The sequence below is a fragment of the Cololabis saira genome, chromosome 17 (genome assembly GCF_033807715.1).
Source record: "Cololabis saira isolate AMF1-May2022 chromosome 17, fColSai1.1, whole genome shotgun sequence".
Classification (NCBI taxonomy): domain Eukaryota; kingdom Metazoa; phylum Chordata; class Actinopteri; order Beloniformes; family Belonidae; genus Cololabis; species Cololabis saira.
In genome coordinates this window covers 14,534,927-14,552,409 of record NC_084603.1, presented here as the reverse complement: position 1 = coordinate 14,552,409, position 17,483 = coordinate 14,534,927, and the positions used below count along the sequence as shown (strand labels likewise).

Genomic DNA, 17,483 nt, shown 5'->3' with positions numbered 1-17,483 from the left:
TCCTTTCTCAGCAGGAACATTTATTATCCACAGCTCTTTCACACACATCTTAGTGTAAGTTTTTGATATTTGGCATGGTGTTAGGTATGGACATGAGGCTTTCAAAAACCACCGCAAACAAATTGGGATGTCCCCCTAGTGGCTGGTTTGCAGAAAATTAAAAATGAATCAATAAGCAAGGGGATAGAGGCATGCATTGTAGGTTTTCGTGAGTTTAAATATGCACAGCTGATGTTTTATGTGTGTTATTTTAATAGAATCCTATTCTTTCACTGTGACTTAGTTTATGTTCATCTTAAGCCTGAATGAAGGCCACTGTTCTCACCCAATGAGATTGACACTACAGCGATAGTGACCAGAGCCGTCTGGGAGATTTGCGAGGCCCTGTGCGAAATGGCTCGGGGGGGCCCTTGCGCGTGAGCGTAGCGAGCATGCGCAAAATTTTTTGGTTTTTCGGGTCGGATCGGGTGTCTATATGCGCAATTTCAACTCTCCAATTAGCAAAATACTGGATACCTTCCCCTGCCTCATCATCATCTCTTGCCTCAACGCGGGGCCCCACGGCTGCTTGAGACCCGGTCGGATCGGTGATTTTTCTAACAAATTTATCAAACGAGCCTTTCAGAGAGGCATTAAACTCTTCCATTTTCTTTAGTTTTTTTCTTTTTTCATCCCCTGATGGAAATTTCCTGAATCTGTCTCGTTCTCTCGACATTGTGTGACTGTTTGTTCCAACTCCACCGTCTGGATCAGAGCACCTTGTGTCTGCGCTTGGTCTGATCAGTTGTATTGAACAACAGACATCAATCAGCAAGCACATCATTGCACATATATTTATTGATATGCACAGACTAGTACACATTTAGGTCTGTAATGGAACGTGACTGTTGATATTTATAAGGGAAAAAAGGAGAAAAAAAACGAAAAAAAAAAAAAAATGGCCCATGGCGCGAGGCCCCGTGCGGTCGCGCGGTTCGCACACCCCTTGCAGCGGCCCTGATAGTGACCTGTCCAATAAACAGAAAATTGCATTCCTTGGGGGGGAAAATAGCCCTATACAATATTTTTATGCGACTTAATTCATGGAGATTTTGGGCAAAAAATGACTTTGAAAATTAAATTTGACCTTCAACATGACCTTGAAATAGGAAATTTATCTCAGAATTGAATTCCTAGCACCAAAGAAGTTGAGAAAGTGACAATATACAACAATCTAGGACTAAGAGTTCTAAGAGTGCTCCGTTGCCCCTAAACTGTGGAACGCCCTCCCCACCCACCTGAGAGAACCACAGACAGTTGACACTTTTAAGAGAGGACTTAAAACCCACCTTTTTAACAAAGCATATGCCAGCTATGATAAATGATCTGAATGGTTTTTTTTTTTCTGTTTTTTTTTTTCTTCTTGTAAGCACTTTGAGGTTTCCGAATGGAAAGTGCATTATAAATTAAATTCATTATTATTATTATTATTATTATTAAGAGAAGCTGAGATATGACCTTTGGCCTTTTCGGCGGGTGACATTTTTAATTTTCTGCAAACCAGCCACTAGGGGTGGTCCCAATTTGTTTGCAGTGGTTTTTGAAAGCCTTATGTCCATGCCTAACACCATGCCAAATATCAAAAACCTCATGATCATTGACATATTCCCTCCCAGCTAAAAGTAATTTGTGATCAAATACAAAAAAAACACTGACAACTGTTAACAGGAGGTTTTAATTTAATAGATCAGATTTGTTTTGTGTTGGTCAGGACCCGTGTGAGCTTCTGGATGTGTTGAGTCTTGTGAAGTGTCTTCACGTAGGACTACATGAATGAACGAGTGCTGATTTGTGGTATCTGATGATGGTTTCTTCTTGATTAATCACACGCATCATTAAACCAACCAAACGCAGCCAAAGGCTCAATAAAATGCTTTAAATCTTATTTCCTGGAAATCTTTCACATACAACAGTTTGACACAGAAACAAACTCACTAACAACAGTACTAAGGCACATGAAGACACGTATTTGGACAGACGACGCGTACTACTGACATGTTTCTGTTGTAACACCTGGAACACTTGCTGGGAATCTTAATTTGTGATCGCCATTTCAAAGTTTACGTCACAAAATAGTTTATTTTTCTCACCATGTTCAAGATCAGCAACAGGATTTCTACATTTTTCACAAAAAGTTGAAAGTAACTGCTTCATTTCTCTTTGGGTTTTAAAAGTTCTGAGCTTTCTTAGTTAAATCAACCTTTAGAGAGCCGGGACTTGTTGGCATCAGGTTGGTCACATCACAGAAACCTGGTCAACGAAGGTGGCCAGCGTGATGTCCCGCTGGGACAGCCCGCCACAGTCGTGAGTGCTGAGAGTGATCTGGACCTGAACCAAGAGAGATTGGAGCACAAGGAAAGTATGAGACGATCACTCAACACTAAAACGGGTAGTGATCCAGCTACTTCCTCCACTTGATGCAAAAATATACAGCACATTTTATTTATTTTTATATATATATATATATATATATATATACACACACACACACACACACACACACATACACTATACATACCGTACATGCATACATACATATAGTTGTGTGTGTGTATTTAGATTTTTTCATCAACTGAAGGTACAATTTTGCTTGATATGTAAACAATTAGAATGAAACCGGGATTTGTGACATCAAAATTAAGAAAAAAAGGAAAAAAAATAATTATAATATATAGTCCTCCATACACATGACTGTCTCAGAAAATTTGAATATTGTGATAAAGTTCTTTATTTTCTGTAATGCAATTAAAAAAACAAAAATGTCATACATTCTGGATTCATTACAAACCAACTGAAATATTGCAAGCCTTTTATTATTTTAATATTGCTGATTATGGCTTACAGTTTAAGATTAAGATTCCCAGAATATTCTAATTTTTTGAGATAGGATATTTGAGTTTTCTTAAACTGTAAGCCATGATCAGCAATATTAAAATAATAAAAGGCATGCAATATTTCAGTTGATTTGTAATGAATCCAGAATGTATGACATTTCTGTTTTTGTAATTGCATTACAGAAAATCACAATATTCTAATTTTCTGAGACAGTCCTGTACATACATATAGTTGTGTGTGTGTATTTAGATTTTTTTCATCAACTTAAAGTACAATTTTGCTTGATATGTAAACAATTAGAATGAAATCGCGATTTTTGACATCAAAATTAAGAAAAAAAGGGAAAAAAAATAATTATAATATATAGTCCTTTTCCATATATTAAACAGGGAGGGAAGTCTCAAACTGAACTATCATTTGTTTAAACCCAGTAGAATAAAAAGACTCATTTTCAAATAGGACGTTCTCTGGAAAGTATGGCAGTCGCTTTATTTTGAAATTACAACCTGCTCTGATTTGTCAGCTCCCCTTTCATGATTACGGGACAGTTCTGATGTTGTTGTCCTCATAGACATATATACATGTATATATGTCTATGGTTGTCCTCCTTCATGCTTGTTTACTAATTGAACTGGAAGAACTCCAACACAAAAGTGCGTGTGGCGCCACCTAGCGTCCCAGATTCAAACGCACCTCACTTAAAGGGGACCTATTATGGCATCTAATACCTATTTTAAACAGGCCTTGAATGTCTTAAAAACAAGCTTTTGATTGTTTTTGCTAAATAAATTAGAAATTCAGCCTCTGAGCCAGGTCTTTATCTTCCCATTCTCTAACCTCATTATCTATGCAGGATTCTGAGTGGGCGGGGCTATGATAATGAGGCTCTGTGCTGATTGGCTGCCTGAATGACGCGATACACCGCTACGAAAAAATGGTGGAAGCTCCGGCCGGCGGAGTTACACCGTGCCCTAACTGCATGCGATGCAAGCGAGCGTCAGCGGCAAAATCAATTCCATTGCTTTATCTCCTATTGAACTGTCCTAACTGGCCGCGAGCGACGCAGCGCTGCACAGCGCGATGCGGTGCGGCGCGCTGTTTTGAGCTGAACATTGAACATTGAACGGTTTCAGTGTGGACAGAGAGCGTCCGATGTCACGCAGTGCGACGCGATAGTCGGGCGCTCGCATGCAGTTAGGACACGGTGTTTAGTTGTGGGCGTGGTTTGCATTTTGGTTACATAACGAAAGGGAGCAGAATCTGAACGGCTCCTAGAAGTCACATTACACTGGACGGTTCATCCGGGCGGCTGTACAGACACTGCAGAATTTGGTTGCTTTCCTCCTTCTCTGAGTTGGCAGGCTGAGGGGAGACCACTTTATATGTTAAAGAAAGAGAAAACCTGGTTTTCAGAATAGGTTAATAATATTATTAAGTTTTAATAATCGATTGTCTTCTCACGCATGTATATTTGGATTTCCTGGAAACTCCAATTTAATTCTGAGCTGGATTGTTGTTAAAAGCTCGATTTAGATGTGCATGTAACCGCACTGAGTATAAGAAGCTTCTTCAAATCTGCTACAACACAGGAGCTGGGTACCTGCTAGTGGTCCCTGGACCAGGGCTTATTTGGTCTGGAACAACTGTTTATTAGGTTTCAAAAGAAAAAATGCAGGCACTCTGGTGGCTTGTAAAAAGTTAAAAAACCTTTATTTAGACTGGGTTACATCTAAAAAACACCAATGGGTACATACTTCTCTGCTTGTATGGGTACATACACCCTGAGGAAGGCGCAAGCCGACACGCGTTGGTGTTTTTTAGATGTAACCCAGTCTAAATAAAGGTTTTTTAACTTTTTTCAAGCCACCAGAGTGCCTGCATTTTTTCTTTTGAGTTCATTGTTGCACCCATTGCAAGAGCACCGGTGGTTGTGGGGACACCAGCAGCGCTACTGTTATTCTGTTTTTTGTTTATTAGGTTTATTAGTCGGTCAAAACCGAGTCCAGTTGTGTTTGCTGGTTTTTAATACCTTGTTATAGACATTGAACCACTCAGGATGATGATCCATCTTCTCTGCTTGTAAGGCCACTCTGGACATGAAACCGAAAGCCTGAGGAAAAAAAATTAAATAAAAAAATCACGCAGGAATATAATAAACGTACAAAAGACGTGGTCTGATATGACTCAGGTGGGACAAAGCTGCACGTGCCTGATTGAAGTCTTTGAAAATAAACTCTTTGTAGATGGCGTCTCGCCCCACAACCTCCACCCACTGAGCCCCGCGTAGCATGGGGAGTAGGTGGGCCCTCTCCTCTTCAGTCAGACCCTGGATCTTTCCTGCCTGGGGGGGTCAGAGCAGAGTAGCACGCGTATTTGAGAGGGGCAGTTTCACAAACACAAACTGTGATTGGCTGCAAGCTCCCATCTGGAAACAATGAGGGGCTGCATTCCTGGTTCAAACAACTAGCTGGTTCCAGGGTGTGTAGTTGTGGTGGTGGGAGTCACTTGCTTCCTATAATCCTCAAACATTATCACGTGGATTAAGTTAGTTACGCTCATTATAGTCAGCCACACTAAAAACTGGCTCCAAATCTGAACTCTGTTGATGGTATTCCCCTTGCATATGACTTTATTGCACAATCCTAGGGGCCACATGTGAAGGTTTTGTCCCCAGATGATCATTGAACCGACAAAACAAACAGACGTGTCGGCCCCAGCCTGAAACACAGCGGTGACATCAACAGGTATCATAGCAACGACGTAATCTGCTGCGTCTGTGTTGATGAGCAGCACGCAAACAACTGTGGCTCAGACCTCCAGTCTGCAAGCGATGAAGCAGCAGCTTCATGAGCATAAATTACAGACACAGGAAAAGGTTTCTCTGTGGTGAGAAATCATGTAGGGACAACTTTAATTGTCTCTCTGCAATAAAACATTAAATTCAACACAATACTTTAAGTCAAAAGGTGTGAAGTAAGAGAGACATGAGCTGGAGTAAAGACGTGTACTCACCATGATTCAAGAGTGATCCTGCTCCCTGTTTCTCAACAGAAAAACTGCTGTGGCAGCCAGTCAGTGCAACTGGAATGATTTCATTAAACACACGAGCCTTGGACTCTGCTTAGCTGCCCCTGCAGGAGCCTGAGCAGAAATCCTCCCTGCTGACAGGCTCTTCATCCGCTCGTCAGCATGGGTTTAATCATAAACAGTCCTCTGTTGTGCAAGGCATTCGTGAGGCCAGCTATGTTTGCAGGATCCAACACAAAGGCCAGGGCGCCAGTGTTTGCTGTGTGATGATAGGAGCTGATAATGGAGCTTTTACACGCGCCTCAATAACCTATTTCTTAATCCTATAAAAACTGAACTTAGAGTATTCATAACCTCCGCTGCAGATGCGAAGGGACGGTCTAGCAGAGCTGATGTCAAAGGTTAATGAGCTGCTCCTGCAAAACCTGCCCCCTTTTGAACTCATCTGTCACAGCAAGTGCTCTGGGAAATGAACTAGTTAATGAAATGAACAGTGGGAGGGGATGTGACTGGTGATCAGCGTTTAACAGCTGAGTGGAGGTGGAAATGAGAAAGGTGCTTCAGTCAGAGAGGAAATTAAGCTGTTATTTAGAAGAAAACCATCAGACCGGGGTCACATGGGGGGGGTTTGATCTTTGAAATTACCTGCGTGACTTCTTAGGTGCACATTCACACGAAGCTGCGATCAGTCCTCAGTTTCCTGACGTCGCTTAACTATTACGTTCGCCTCGCCATTACTAATCACTTAAAAGGATCCACCAACTAGACATATACATACTGACCTTTGACCGTTTTTTATATTAGAGCCAGAGTTATAAAGATGAGCGCTGACGGAGACTGTTTTCAAACAGCAACATGGAACCCTACAGACTACTATTTACAGGTCTACCCGTGTTGTTTCTTATTAACGGCGGCTCTGGAGGACACGTCACAGACGGTGAGCCGTACCATTAGCCATTATGTTAAACGAGTGACAAAGGCGTTATTTATTTATTTAGCCTTTATTTATCCAGGAAATGTCCCATTGAGATATCTTCTCCCAGGGAGTCCTGGTCAAGACGGCACACATAAGTACACATTGCCTTGAATGTGCATTACCAGAGGTGTCAAAAGTATTCACATTCATTACTCAGGTAGAAGTATAGATACTAGAGTTTAAAAATACTCCTGCAGAAGTATTACTCAAGTTTTTTACTCAAGTAAAAGTATAAAAGTACTGGTTTCAAAACTACTTAAAGTATAAAAGTAAAAGTAATGTAAGGGGGAAAAAAGCCATTAAGGACAAAAGCTATTGAAAATGAATGCATCTTAGTATAATGCAAATATATTAAAGAACCATATATGTGTACTATTGAGCATTAACATGTGTTTCAGAGAGCAGGAGATATGATGACTAGTTGCCTATAAGTATTTTAATGGTGCAAAAAGTCAAACTTCAGAGGCATGTTATCATTTATCCTAACCTTTATTGGAATGTACATCCAAGTTTAGTTGCAGGAATCTGAGGGAACGGATGTAAGAACAAAACTGGACAAGAACATCTGAAACAACCACAACCAAATTCACTCTATCCGGATGGAGCAATTTAACTGGATAGTTTTTTTTGAAGGCCGAAATGAAATAGAGTAACGAGGCTGTTTTTAAAATGTAAGGAGTAAAAAGTACAGATAATTGCTTGAAAATGTAAGGAGTAAAAGTAAAAAGTCGTCTGAAAAAGAATTACTCCAGTGAAGTATAGATAACCAAAATTTCTACTTAAGTAAGGTAACAAATTATTTGTACTTTGTTACTTGACACCTCTGCTTATGTAATGTCAGTCAGCAACAATAACTTGTCTCAGTTATGTACAGTATGTCAATCAGTGATTGTTTCCTGAGAAGAAAATTCATTCATGAATTCATTTAGAAACGGAGGACATGTCATTAGTATGAGCATTCAATAGTATCGAGCCCGTGCGATGGTGATGGTGATCTGAAACATCCCTTGTGCTGTCAAATATTTATGAAGACAAGGAGATTTGTGCATCGTCAATAAATCCGAGCTCCTTTGACCCTACGCAGGGTCTCCTCTGAAAATGGACCAGGCTCTGCTCACATTTCATAATCAGCTGACAGAAGAAGTGCACGTTTTCTACACGTCAGATTACTGCTACAAGGTGAGAGATGGGTGGCGTGTCACCACATTTATTGGGAGTATAACATTGGTGGCAGCAGATTGTTTACGTGATTAACCATAATGTCCTGTGTCAGTTGGTCCGGTGTGGTACGAGAGGCCGCTGCACACCAGCCTGTAGTTAGGAAGTGACCGCTTGGTGACCCCTGAGGGCCAGGCCCCAGCAAAGTGAGGGGGGTTCTTCTCATCAACTTCTGCACATTATTTTCCTCTTTTCTTCCGTGTCACTGGAGCTGGAGAGTTCGGGCTGACTGCATTACTCCACAGGTCTTGTTTATGTATCAGCAGAGCTGGGTAGAGGAGCCAAATATTGTACTCAAGTAAAAGTACTGTTACTTCAGAATAATATGACTCAAGTAGAAGTAAAAAGTAGTCATCCAAATAATTACTTGAGTAAAAGTAAAAAAGTACTTGGTGAAAAAACTACTCAAGTACTGAGTAACTGTTGAGTAACGTCTGATTTATTTTTTTAACACAACCATTCAAACAGACAAAAGTAAAAAATAATCATTTTCAGGCAAATTAAATCAATAAAATAAATGAAAATTAATAAAAAAAAATAGCTTAAATTAAAAGAATCTTAAAGTAAATTCAAGTACTTTAATACATAATAAAATAAATAAAATAATAACAGAATGAAAAAATTTTAAAAAGCACAAGTAGCACAACATTTCAAGCCTTTGTACTTTTCTTTTTTAACCAGGCAGAACTAGAACAAGCCCATGAACTCATAGAAACTCTGTGTGTGTTTGAGTCTGTGTATGTGTGACAAAACATGCAAAAACTAACATTCTTCCCAAAGAATCACTCAGTGATGTCATGAGATTGACACGTACGTGGATAAAAGGGATAAAAGAAAAGTAACAGCTCAACGTAGCCTAATGTAGCGGAGTAAGAGTAACAGTTTCTTCTTCACAAATCTACTCAAGTAAAAGTAAAAAGTATAGTGATTCAAAACTACTCCTAAAAGTACAACATTTCCCAAAACTTACTCAAGTAAATGTAACGGAGTAAATGTAACTCGTTACTACCCACCTCTGTGTATCAGGTTTATTTGTATTCAGGTTATTTCGGATTAATCTTCCACGAAAGCCACATTCAAGGACGACGTCATAATAAAGCAAGATGCCTCCAGTCCGGACATCAAAAATGAAAAAGCGGCTTTGATTAGTTTTTTTTGACCGTCCTTTGACTCCCACTTTGTTTTCAAGACCTCAACGTTCATGTTCACAGTTATTCCTTAATTAAAATATATGGTCTGGGAAAGTGTCAGCCCAGAAATGATTTGCGTATTCTTGTGGCCCCTGCTTTGAAAGCCTCAGCTGTTTTTAATGTGCTCATCACGAGACCACAAGGCTGCTGAATGCACAGACTCGGTTCGAAAGAGAGCGTTTCAGTAAGGCATGAAAATGTCTGTTTCATGAAAGAATTAACCACAGCCTTGACAAGACCACAGTTTAAGACACTTTGAAACTGTTCTAAACAAACGAGGAACTTAATTGAATCCAGATTTCTCTTGTTTTTGTTTTTCAGTGCCTGTACCAGCATTTGGGCACAGTGAAGCCCAGGGACAAAAATGCATCTGCAAAAGTCAACACTCAGTTCACTCTGACTATGCAGGTGCACTTACAAACAGGAAATGCAACTTTCTTTTGCAGGTAATACTTTGATTTTCAAACCAGATGTTAATACCACCTTTGGCCTCCCCCCCGGAAGGCAAAAACACTGATTTGAGTGTTGTTTCCTGACATTAACTGTGCCTGAGGGGAGTGCACTCCTCTTGTCTTGAGGAACAGATATACTGTGATGGTATCCAATGATTGCATCAGCAGTCTGTGAGATTATTTACAGGGCTGGGGGGGATAATCATGACCTGCTTTCTGGACCTGAGTGATGCCCTCCCTTAAACCACCTCGCCAGGTATTGATCAGGAGCCTTTTTGGGGTTAATAAGACCTGACATTCTGATATTGATGAAAAGGGCTCATTAAGGCTTGAAAGCTGCATGTCCTCCACACGCATCAGTGGGATGCTAACAGGAGGAGGCAGTTTTACTTATGAAACAGTCAGACCTGACGGGACACGCTGTCTTTCGTGGGGGTCACCGATAAACACATTACAAGGAATTTTGATGCAGTATGAAAAGCCTGTTTTTTTTGTGTGTGTGTTTGTTTTCTTTTCTTTAAAGCTCTTTCAGAGGTCTAGTCTTGATCCTCGGATCAATTCTGAGGTTTCTAACCAGACTGTGCCGCTATTGATTTCTTTTACCCCTTTGAAAAAAAACACTCAGACTGATAGATACTATGTCATCCCAACACTGGATCAATATGAGGGTGTAATGCATGTTTTTTGGGCCTGAAGCTCGAGATGATGAGGGTATAGAGCTGCACTTGCAGCCTGCATAGGTGGTGCTCTTGGTGCTCTAGGTGGTGCTCTTGAGCTGCACAGATGCAGCTACAGACGCTTCTTTCTCTCTTTTTTTTTTGTCTTTTTAATTGTCATGAGTAAAAATGCATCCCTCTTCTATAAAAACAGAGCATCACATTAAAGCTTTGGGGTGGAAATGTGTCTGAATATTTCCCTGTTTTGGCCGCAGGTGGAGTCAGACGTACGAGGAGGGGGGTCATTACTCTGTTTGGGTCCAGAAACCACTAGGCTTCACTCATCCAGTCTGCAAATTCTCTGTGGATAAAAGTCCAAACAATGCATACCTGCGTAAGTAAAAGCACACGTGGAGAGGAATACGTGATATGACTTAGGCCCAGAGGTGTCAGAAGTATTCACATTCATTACTCAGGTAGAAGTATAGATACTAGAGTTTAAAAATACTCCTGTAGAAGTTGAAGTATCAACTCAAGTTTTTTTACTCAAGTAAAAGTATAAAAGTACTGGTTTCAAAACTACTTAAAGTATAAAAGCAAAAGTAATGTAAGGGGGAAAAAAGCCATTAAGGACAAAAGCCATTGAAAATTAATGTATCTTAGTATAATGCAAATATATTAAAGAACCATACATGTGTACTATTGAGCATTAACATGTGTTTCAGAGAGCAGGAGATATGATGACTAGTTGCCTATAAGTATTGTAATGGTGCAAAAAGTCAAACTTCGGAGGCATGTTATCATTTATCCTAACCTTTATTGGAATGAACATCCAAGTTTAGTTGCAGGAATCTGAGGGAACGGATGTAAGAACAAAACTGGACAAGAACATCTGAAACAACCACGACCAAATTCCCTCTATCGGGATGGAGCAATTTAACTGGATAGTTTTTTTTTAAAGGCCGAAATGAAATAGAGTAACGAGGCTGTTTTTAAAATGTAAAGAGTAAAAAGTACAGATAATTGCGTGAAAATGTAATGAGTAAAAGTAAAAAGTCGTCTGAAAAATAATTACTCCAGTGAAGTATAGATAACCAAAATTTCTACTTAAGTAAGGTAACGAAGTATTTGTACTTCGTTACTTGACACCTCTGCTCAGGCCTGACGGCCATGTGGAGATGCAGCGACGGTCATGCACCCTTGGCCGCGGCCAGGCCCGGCCTTTGATCCCTACTCTGTTTAATTGAGTCAGCACAGTGAGGAATCACTTCTCTCGTCCACGTCTACTGAGCAGTAATTCTCATCCATCTCACGGGACATCGTGTGTATTGATCAGATAAGACTCGACTTCTTGAAAAGGGATAAAAGAAAAGCTTTTCAGCCTGTTTTGAAGGCTTGGCTCTGGGTGTCCAGGGATGTGGCAAATACATTAGGGAGTGTGGGAGGATTAGGGCGTAATGGGATTTTGAAAGCGCCTCTCTCCATAATGTACACTCTACTTAACAATATTGCAGATTATGTTGTAGATCAGACTTTTAAGGCCAAGTAGCCATTATCCGTTATGGTCAGTGTGACTGCAGCTCTCACAGCGTGATGAGCTTCCATTAGCTCCGCAGACCGGTGATTACACAAAGTCCCAGTAGGAATTGCTCAGCTTAAGTAATGGTCTTGTCAGCGGCTTGAGACAGGTAAGAGTTGCCCTGCTCGAGTATTTCAAACTTCACTCCCGTCTCTGCCATTGATTGGCCGCAGGGCTTCACCAGCTCCTCCCTCGTGGTCCTCAAGCACATTTCTCAGTCCAGCTGCTATCAGATGCATCCTTTAATCATGTTAGTACTGTATTCTGCATCGGGCCACAGACCACAAGTCACCTGCTCAGCCCTTAATTCTTACGCATAAACCCACAATGTCAACTACTATTAAGTGTTTGTTCGACCAAACATATCAATATATATATGGTATATATACAGTACATGGCTTAATTGAGTTGTTTCAGATGCCTCCATCATATTCTATTTATTTTGTCAGAAATGATTACAGCAAGCACTTTATGTGCTGAGAGCTTTATCGTGTTTTATGAATGGGTGTCAGAGATGCTGTGACTCCTCCAGGGCAGTTAAGGGACCACTCTGCACTCAGAGATCGTCCCAGAGTGAATTCTGTTTTCCCACGGATGAGAAACGCGGCGCTTTGATGCGAGCTGACCATCGTGCTATGACAAGAGCCTTTGTGTTGTAGTTTTATAATAAGAATGAATGCCTCATAGACATAGTGAGGGAGGAGCAGGAACTCATTAAGAAGATTTTTTAAATCTTACCCGACCAATACAGGACGGTCTCAGAAAATTAGAATATTGTGATTTTCTGTAATGCAATTACAAAAATGTCATACATTCTGGATTCATTACAAATCAACTGAAATATTGCAAGCCTTTTATTATTTTAATATTGCTGATCATGGTTTACAGCTTAAGAAAACTCAAATATCCTATCTCAAAAAATTTGAATATTCTGGGAATCTTAATCTTAAACTGTAAGCCATGATCAGCAATATTAAAATAATAAAAGGCTTGCAATATTTCAGTTGATTTGTAATGAATCCAGAATGTATGACATTTTTGTTTTTTTAATTGCATTACAGAAAATAAAGAACTTTATCACAATATTCTAATTTTCTGAGACAGTCCTGTATACTGTAATATCTGTGCAACCCAGTTAAGAAAGTTTAACCTGCATCAAATTTAAATGCCAGGTCTGCTTACTTACTTCACTTTACTTGCTTACTTTAATGTTTCAGCAAATAGAAAACACCAGATTAAGTGCGTCAGTAACATAATCTTAACCACTCTCCTCTCACAGTCGGGGTTTTTCCGTGTGGTTTTGTTTTCCTTTTTCCACTTTAGCCTAAGATTTTCCTCCTCAGCTACTTGCAGGGTTAGATTGCCCAGAATAATGCTTTTTTGATGGTTCGACGGAGATTGTTGTCGTAGCTTCTTGTTTGGTCACAGGAGGGATCCCCTTTGACACGGGTTTGTTGACAGAGAGCCACTGGGGAGTAAATCAGACAGTTTGGCCTACCGTCAACACTTTTAACCTCCGTCAGGTCTCATCCTGACAGAGGTCCATGCAGTACTCGAGTTATAAAAGAAATCAGGGGGATGGTGGATTTTATCATATGGGGACAGATAATTTGTGCTGATTACAAATAATATAATATATTACAAATAATAGCAAAACACCTGCAGAAATACTGCAGGAATGACATAGCAGCAGTTAAATGCAGCCTTCTGTAAGCTTTAAATATCCACTGGGTTTACATCAAATACATCAAAACACAACAATAAAAAACAGTTTTCTGAACTTATCAATATGCCTCTGTTCTTCACAGGATAAGTAAAATGGATCACTGCAAAAACTCAAAATCTTAACAAGAATATTTGTGTCATTTCTAGTTAAAATGTTTCATTTTAGTAAAACAATCTCATTACACTTAAAACAAGACTCATCACTGGAAAAAACAACAATTTTCACCTGTTTCAAGTAGATTTTCACTTGAAATAAGTAGAAAAATCTGCCAGTGGAACAAGATTTTTTTGCTTGTTATAAGAAGATAAATCTTGTCCCACTGGCAGATTTTCCTACTTATTTCAAGTGAAAATTTACCTGAAATAGGTGAAAATTGTCAAAAGTTATTTTTCTGGTGATGACTCTACATGGTGAAATAGCAGTAAAACCACATTAATTGATGAAATGACATAAGGGATGGAAAGGGGGGATGGCAGTTTTACAGGGGAGATGATTTTGACTGTTTTTATTTCAGGGGGGATGCCATTCCCCCTCATCCCCCCTCAACTCCAGTACTGGGTCCATGGTATAAAGCTCTTGTTGTGGTCACTGAGTTGCTTTGACTGATTAAAGTTCCCACTTCCTTGCAGTCATTTCCTTTTCTTATTTTCCCAGCTCTTATGGTGGCAGCTCTCCTGCTCGCCATAATCACCCTCTTATTTGTCATGGTACCCTACATCTTCAGGTATGTTTTATGATGAATCAACCAGAGGTAAAGCTACTTCCCCGCACTGATGACTTATCCATCGGCTCAACTTGCTCGTTTCGCAGGAGGCATTGTACATCAGAGTTCATTAAAACCGTTTGCTGCCAAGATCCACAGCCCTCTTTGGATAATGTAAGTAACGTTCCCCTTCTGATGAATGCATTTGATCAACATCTTAATAAATTGAATTGGAGGACACAGGTGCATAATTTGATTGATTAGATTCCGATCAATCATAAGTGAATCAGAGGATTTGGATGGAAAGGACATCCAATCATTCGTTTTGTAATTCCAGTTTTTTCAGATGTGTACGCTTGCTCAGCACTTACCTGATATTTATTCTTGCGGTGCAGAAAAAGATTTACTTTATGATGTTTTGCAATCAGACATAAACATTCCTTTTATTATGAAAGTGACTTTGCAATATTTTGGTTGGCCTCCTATGCTTCCATCCTGAGATGCATACCAAAGTTGCTCTGAGACTCTCGTCATCAAGGCGTTTGGGAGACATTAATGGGATGATTGATACAAATGTTAGCAGAGCCAGTTGAACAGCAGACTTTCACGGAGGCAGGAGAGCGCCACAGCCCTCCAATCATCTCCCTCCCTGGGAAGAGCTGCTGTGTGCTTTTGGTCGGCATGAATAGCTCCTCTCATTCTCCTGAGCAAGACGTCTCTGGCTTCCATATGCTGTCTGGATGGCCCACAGATCCATCATGACATATTAGTGCTGGTGTCTTCCTGCTCTGGCGCTTTAAACTCCTGCACGGAGGCCAGAAAGTCAGACTAATTCAAGCGAGAGGGCAGCAGGCCAAAGTCATGGAAATGCTGCATTTACAGAGGGAAGAGGGCCAGGACAGAAATCAGCCTCAGTTTTCATCCTTTAAATATAATATATGAACTTGTTTATCAGGATTTAAGTTTTCTAGGACTCTCATTTCTTTACAGACACTACCAACCTTAGATATATAATGTTTTCTATTGTCAACTTCATTTAATATTGTTTATGACTCCTATTTTTAGGCATGTGTTTGTAAAAGCTGTTTGTCTTTGCCTACTTTAGATACTATAGAGAGCATCTATCTGTGACTGCCGGATCAAGGGGAAAAAAGTGCTGTTTTAATTGATCAGCTGGGGGGGGTTGAAGTTTAATTAACTTATCAGCTTTTAAGAGAGGACTTGTAAACGGCACTGTGTAGATTTTGTGCTGCAAAAATCCTCCTAACTGACCAAAAGAGAACCAAGTTGTATATTTCTTTTCAAACGTGAGATTCAATGATTAGATGTAGAATGAAAGGATTCACTTGGAGAGAAAAACAGCAGCTTTCACCTGTTTCCTGTCAGGATTACAGAACATTTCAGAGCGTTTTATTAACGACGCATCGAGCAACAGACAAGAGGAAAAAATGTTGCACACGGTGGAGCATTGGACGATTACAGAACCACAGCAGAAGATTACTTGACAGACGATGTCTTGATGTATCTTGGTGCTGAACAAAAACATCAAGACATCGTCTGGATATAGATATATATTACTTATATTTGAAGAGTCTGCCAACATTTATGAAGCACCATCTTATAAACCATTCTGTATCTGAAGAAAATGTTGGTAACACTTTATAATAACTACACACTATTAGGCATTAGTTAAGCATCAGTAAATGCTTAATTGATCATGAATTCATCATTAGTAAAGCATTATTCATACATTACTAAGCATTAATAAACACAGTTATAAACTTTACAACTATACACTATTAAGCATTAGTAAAATGCTTAAATGATCATGAATTCATCATTAGTAAAGAATTATTCATACATTACTAAGCATTAATAAACACAGTTATAAACTTTACAACTATACACTATTAAGCATTAGTAAAATGCTTAATTGATCATGAATGTATCATTTGTATAGCTGGATTCTCATACTTTGTAAATGATAGGTTCACCATTTATAAATAAGTATTATATGTCTGTTAATGGTTCATAAGATCATTTAGAATGTCTAAGTAAATTATATACGAACCATTTGTATGTATATTTATGCATACATTTGTACATGGTTAGTGTTAATACATGTTTTATAAACACTTATTCATACTCAATGAACGATTTATTAAGGTATTTACTATTCATTAGTTAAGTGTTTCACGAGAGCCCATCTAAAGTGAGGACTATATATGCCTTATAAGGCATTTATAAATGAGATAGAAGCAGTGATATAAAAAATGTAAATTTTTATTGCAACAATGAACTGCCCTTGCAGTTTAAAAATAAAATAAACATTTTTGTACTGAATGAAAGCACAATCTTTGCCACTTTGTTCCCAATTAGGTCTGAAACTCATTCAATGAGATCAGATCTGCAGGGGACTGTGACATCACAGACCCAGATCAGTGTGGATCCATTCAGCGTTTCCACCTTTTCCTCCACACAACTTCTTGTAACTCTGCAATGACTGTTCCTCTGAAGTGCACATTATTTACCTGCAATTTCAGAAGAGGCACTTGGACAAAGGAACGCGGAGGAGAGTGTGGAGGCCCCATAAAACCTGTGAAATCCATCAGACCAGAGCGACCTGGCGTTTTGATGGAAACATTTCACAGAAGTCTCATTCAGACTTCAGGAAAACTGTCAAAAAATGTCTTGATGTGTTTCCTTCACAGGAAGAACAGTTAAGATTAAGTGTTTTAAGCAGTTTGGGCCCCTGAGCAAGGCCCTTAACCCACACTGCTCCCCGGGCGCCGTGCAAATGGCAGACCACTGCTACTAGTTCGACCAGAAAATGGGTTAAATGCAGAGAAAGAACTTCCCCATTGTGGGATTAATAAAAGAAAAATATTATTAAAATTATTATTATTATTATTAAATGGTGTCTCTTTTGGGAAAGAATAACTTCCTTCTGAGCCAAAAACATGCAGAACTTTTATGTTCTCCAAAAAAAAGCCTTAACTTTTTAGGGGCCGAGCACCAGCAAGGATTGTGCGAAGCCCTATTGAAATCACAAAGATTATTATTATTATTTTATCCGAAAACA

At 39.4% G+C, this 17,483-nt stretch overlaps 2 protein-coding genes across 3 annotated transcripts in view; one reads left to right on the top strand and one right to left on the bottom strand.

Annotated features, from left to right (window-relative positions):
- Nucleotides 1-1,622: 1,622 nt before the first annotated feature.
- On the bottom strand, nt 1,623-6,032 carry pcbd1 (pterin-4 alpha-carbinolamine dehydratase/dimerization cofactor of hepatocyte nuclear factor 1 alpha). The gene is made up of 4 exons (XM_061746171.1): nt 5,887-6,032; nt 5,084-5,215; nt 4,904-4,984; nt 1,623-2,367 (listed from the first exon to the last, which is right to left on the bottom strand). The coding sequence occupies exons 1-4, from the start codon at nt 5,887-5,889 to the stop codon at nt 2,275-2,277; spliced, it is 309 nt and encodes a 102-aa protein (XP_061602155.1). The 5' UTR covers nt 5,890-6,032; the 3' UTR covers nt 1,623-2,274.
- A 398-nt stretch (nt 6,033-6,430) lies between these two features.
- The window catches only part of si:dkey-192p21.6 (uncharacterized protein LOC565246 homolog), a 43,615-nt gene continuing 32,562 nt past the window's right edge, over nt 6,431-17,483 (top strand). The window contains exons 1-6 of one of the 2 annotated variants that reach the window (XM_061746048.1): nt 6,431-6,838; nt 7,985-8,056; nt 9,607-9,731; nt 10,669-10,787; nt 14,353-14,422; nt 14,509-14,575. In XM_061746048.1, the coding sequence (XP_061602032.1) occupies nt 6,722-6,838; nt 7,985-8,056; nt 9,607-9,731; nt 10,669-10,787; nt 14,353-14,422; nt 14,509-14,575 (570 nt within the window). In that variant the 5' untranslated portion in view covers nt 6,431-6,721. Of the gene's footprint in view, nt 6,839-7,961; nt 8,057-9,606; nt 9,732-10,668; nt 10,788-14,352; nt 14,423-14,508; nt 14,576-17,483 lie in introns of both variants that reach the window. The other variant, XM_061746049.1, reaches the window with a different exon arrangement.

Excerpts from the sequence above, each read along its gene's own strand:
- pcbd1 (XM_061746171.1), bottom strand. Across the intron at positions 4,985-5,083 it reads TTTTCAAAGACTTCAATCAG|GCTTTCGGTTTCATGTCCAG; the intron begins GCACGTGCAGCT and ends TTTTTTCCTCAG. Across the intron at positions 2,368-4,903 it reads GGTTCAATGTCTATAACAAG|GTCCAGATCACTCTCAGCAC; the intron begins GTATTAAAAACC and ends CTCTTGGTTCAG.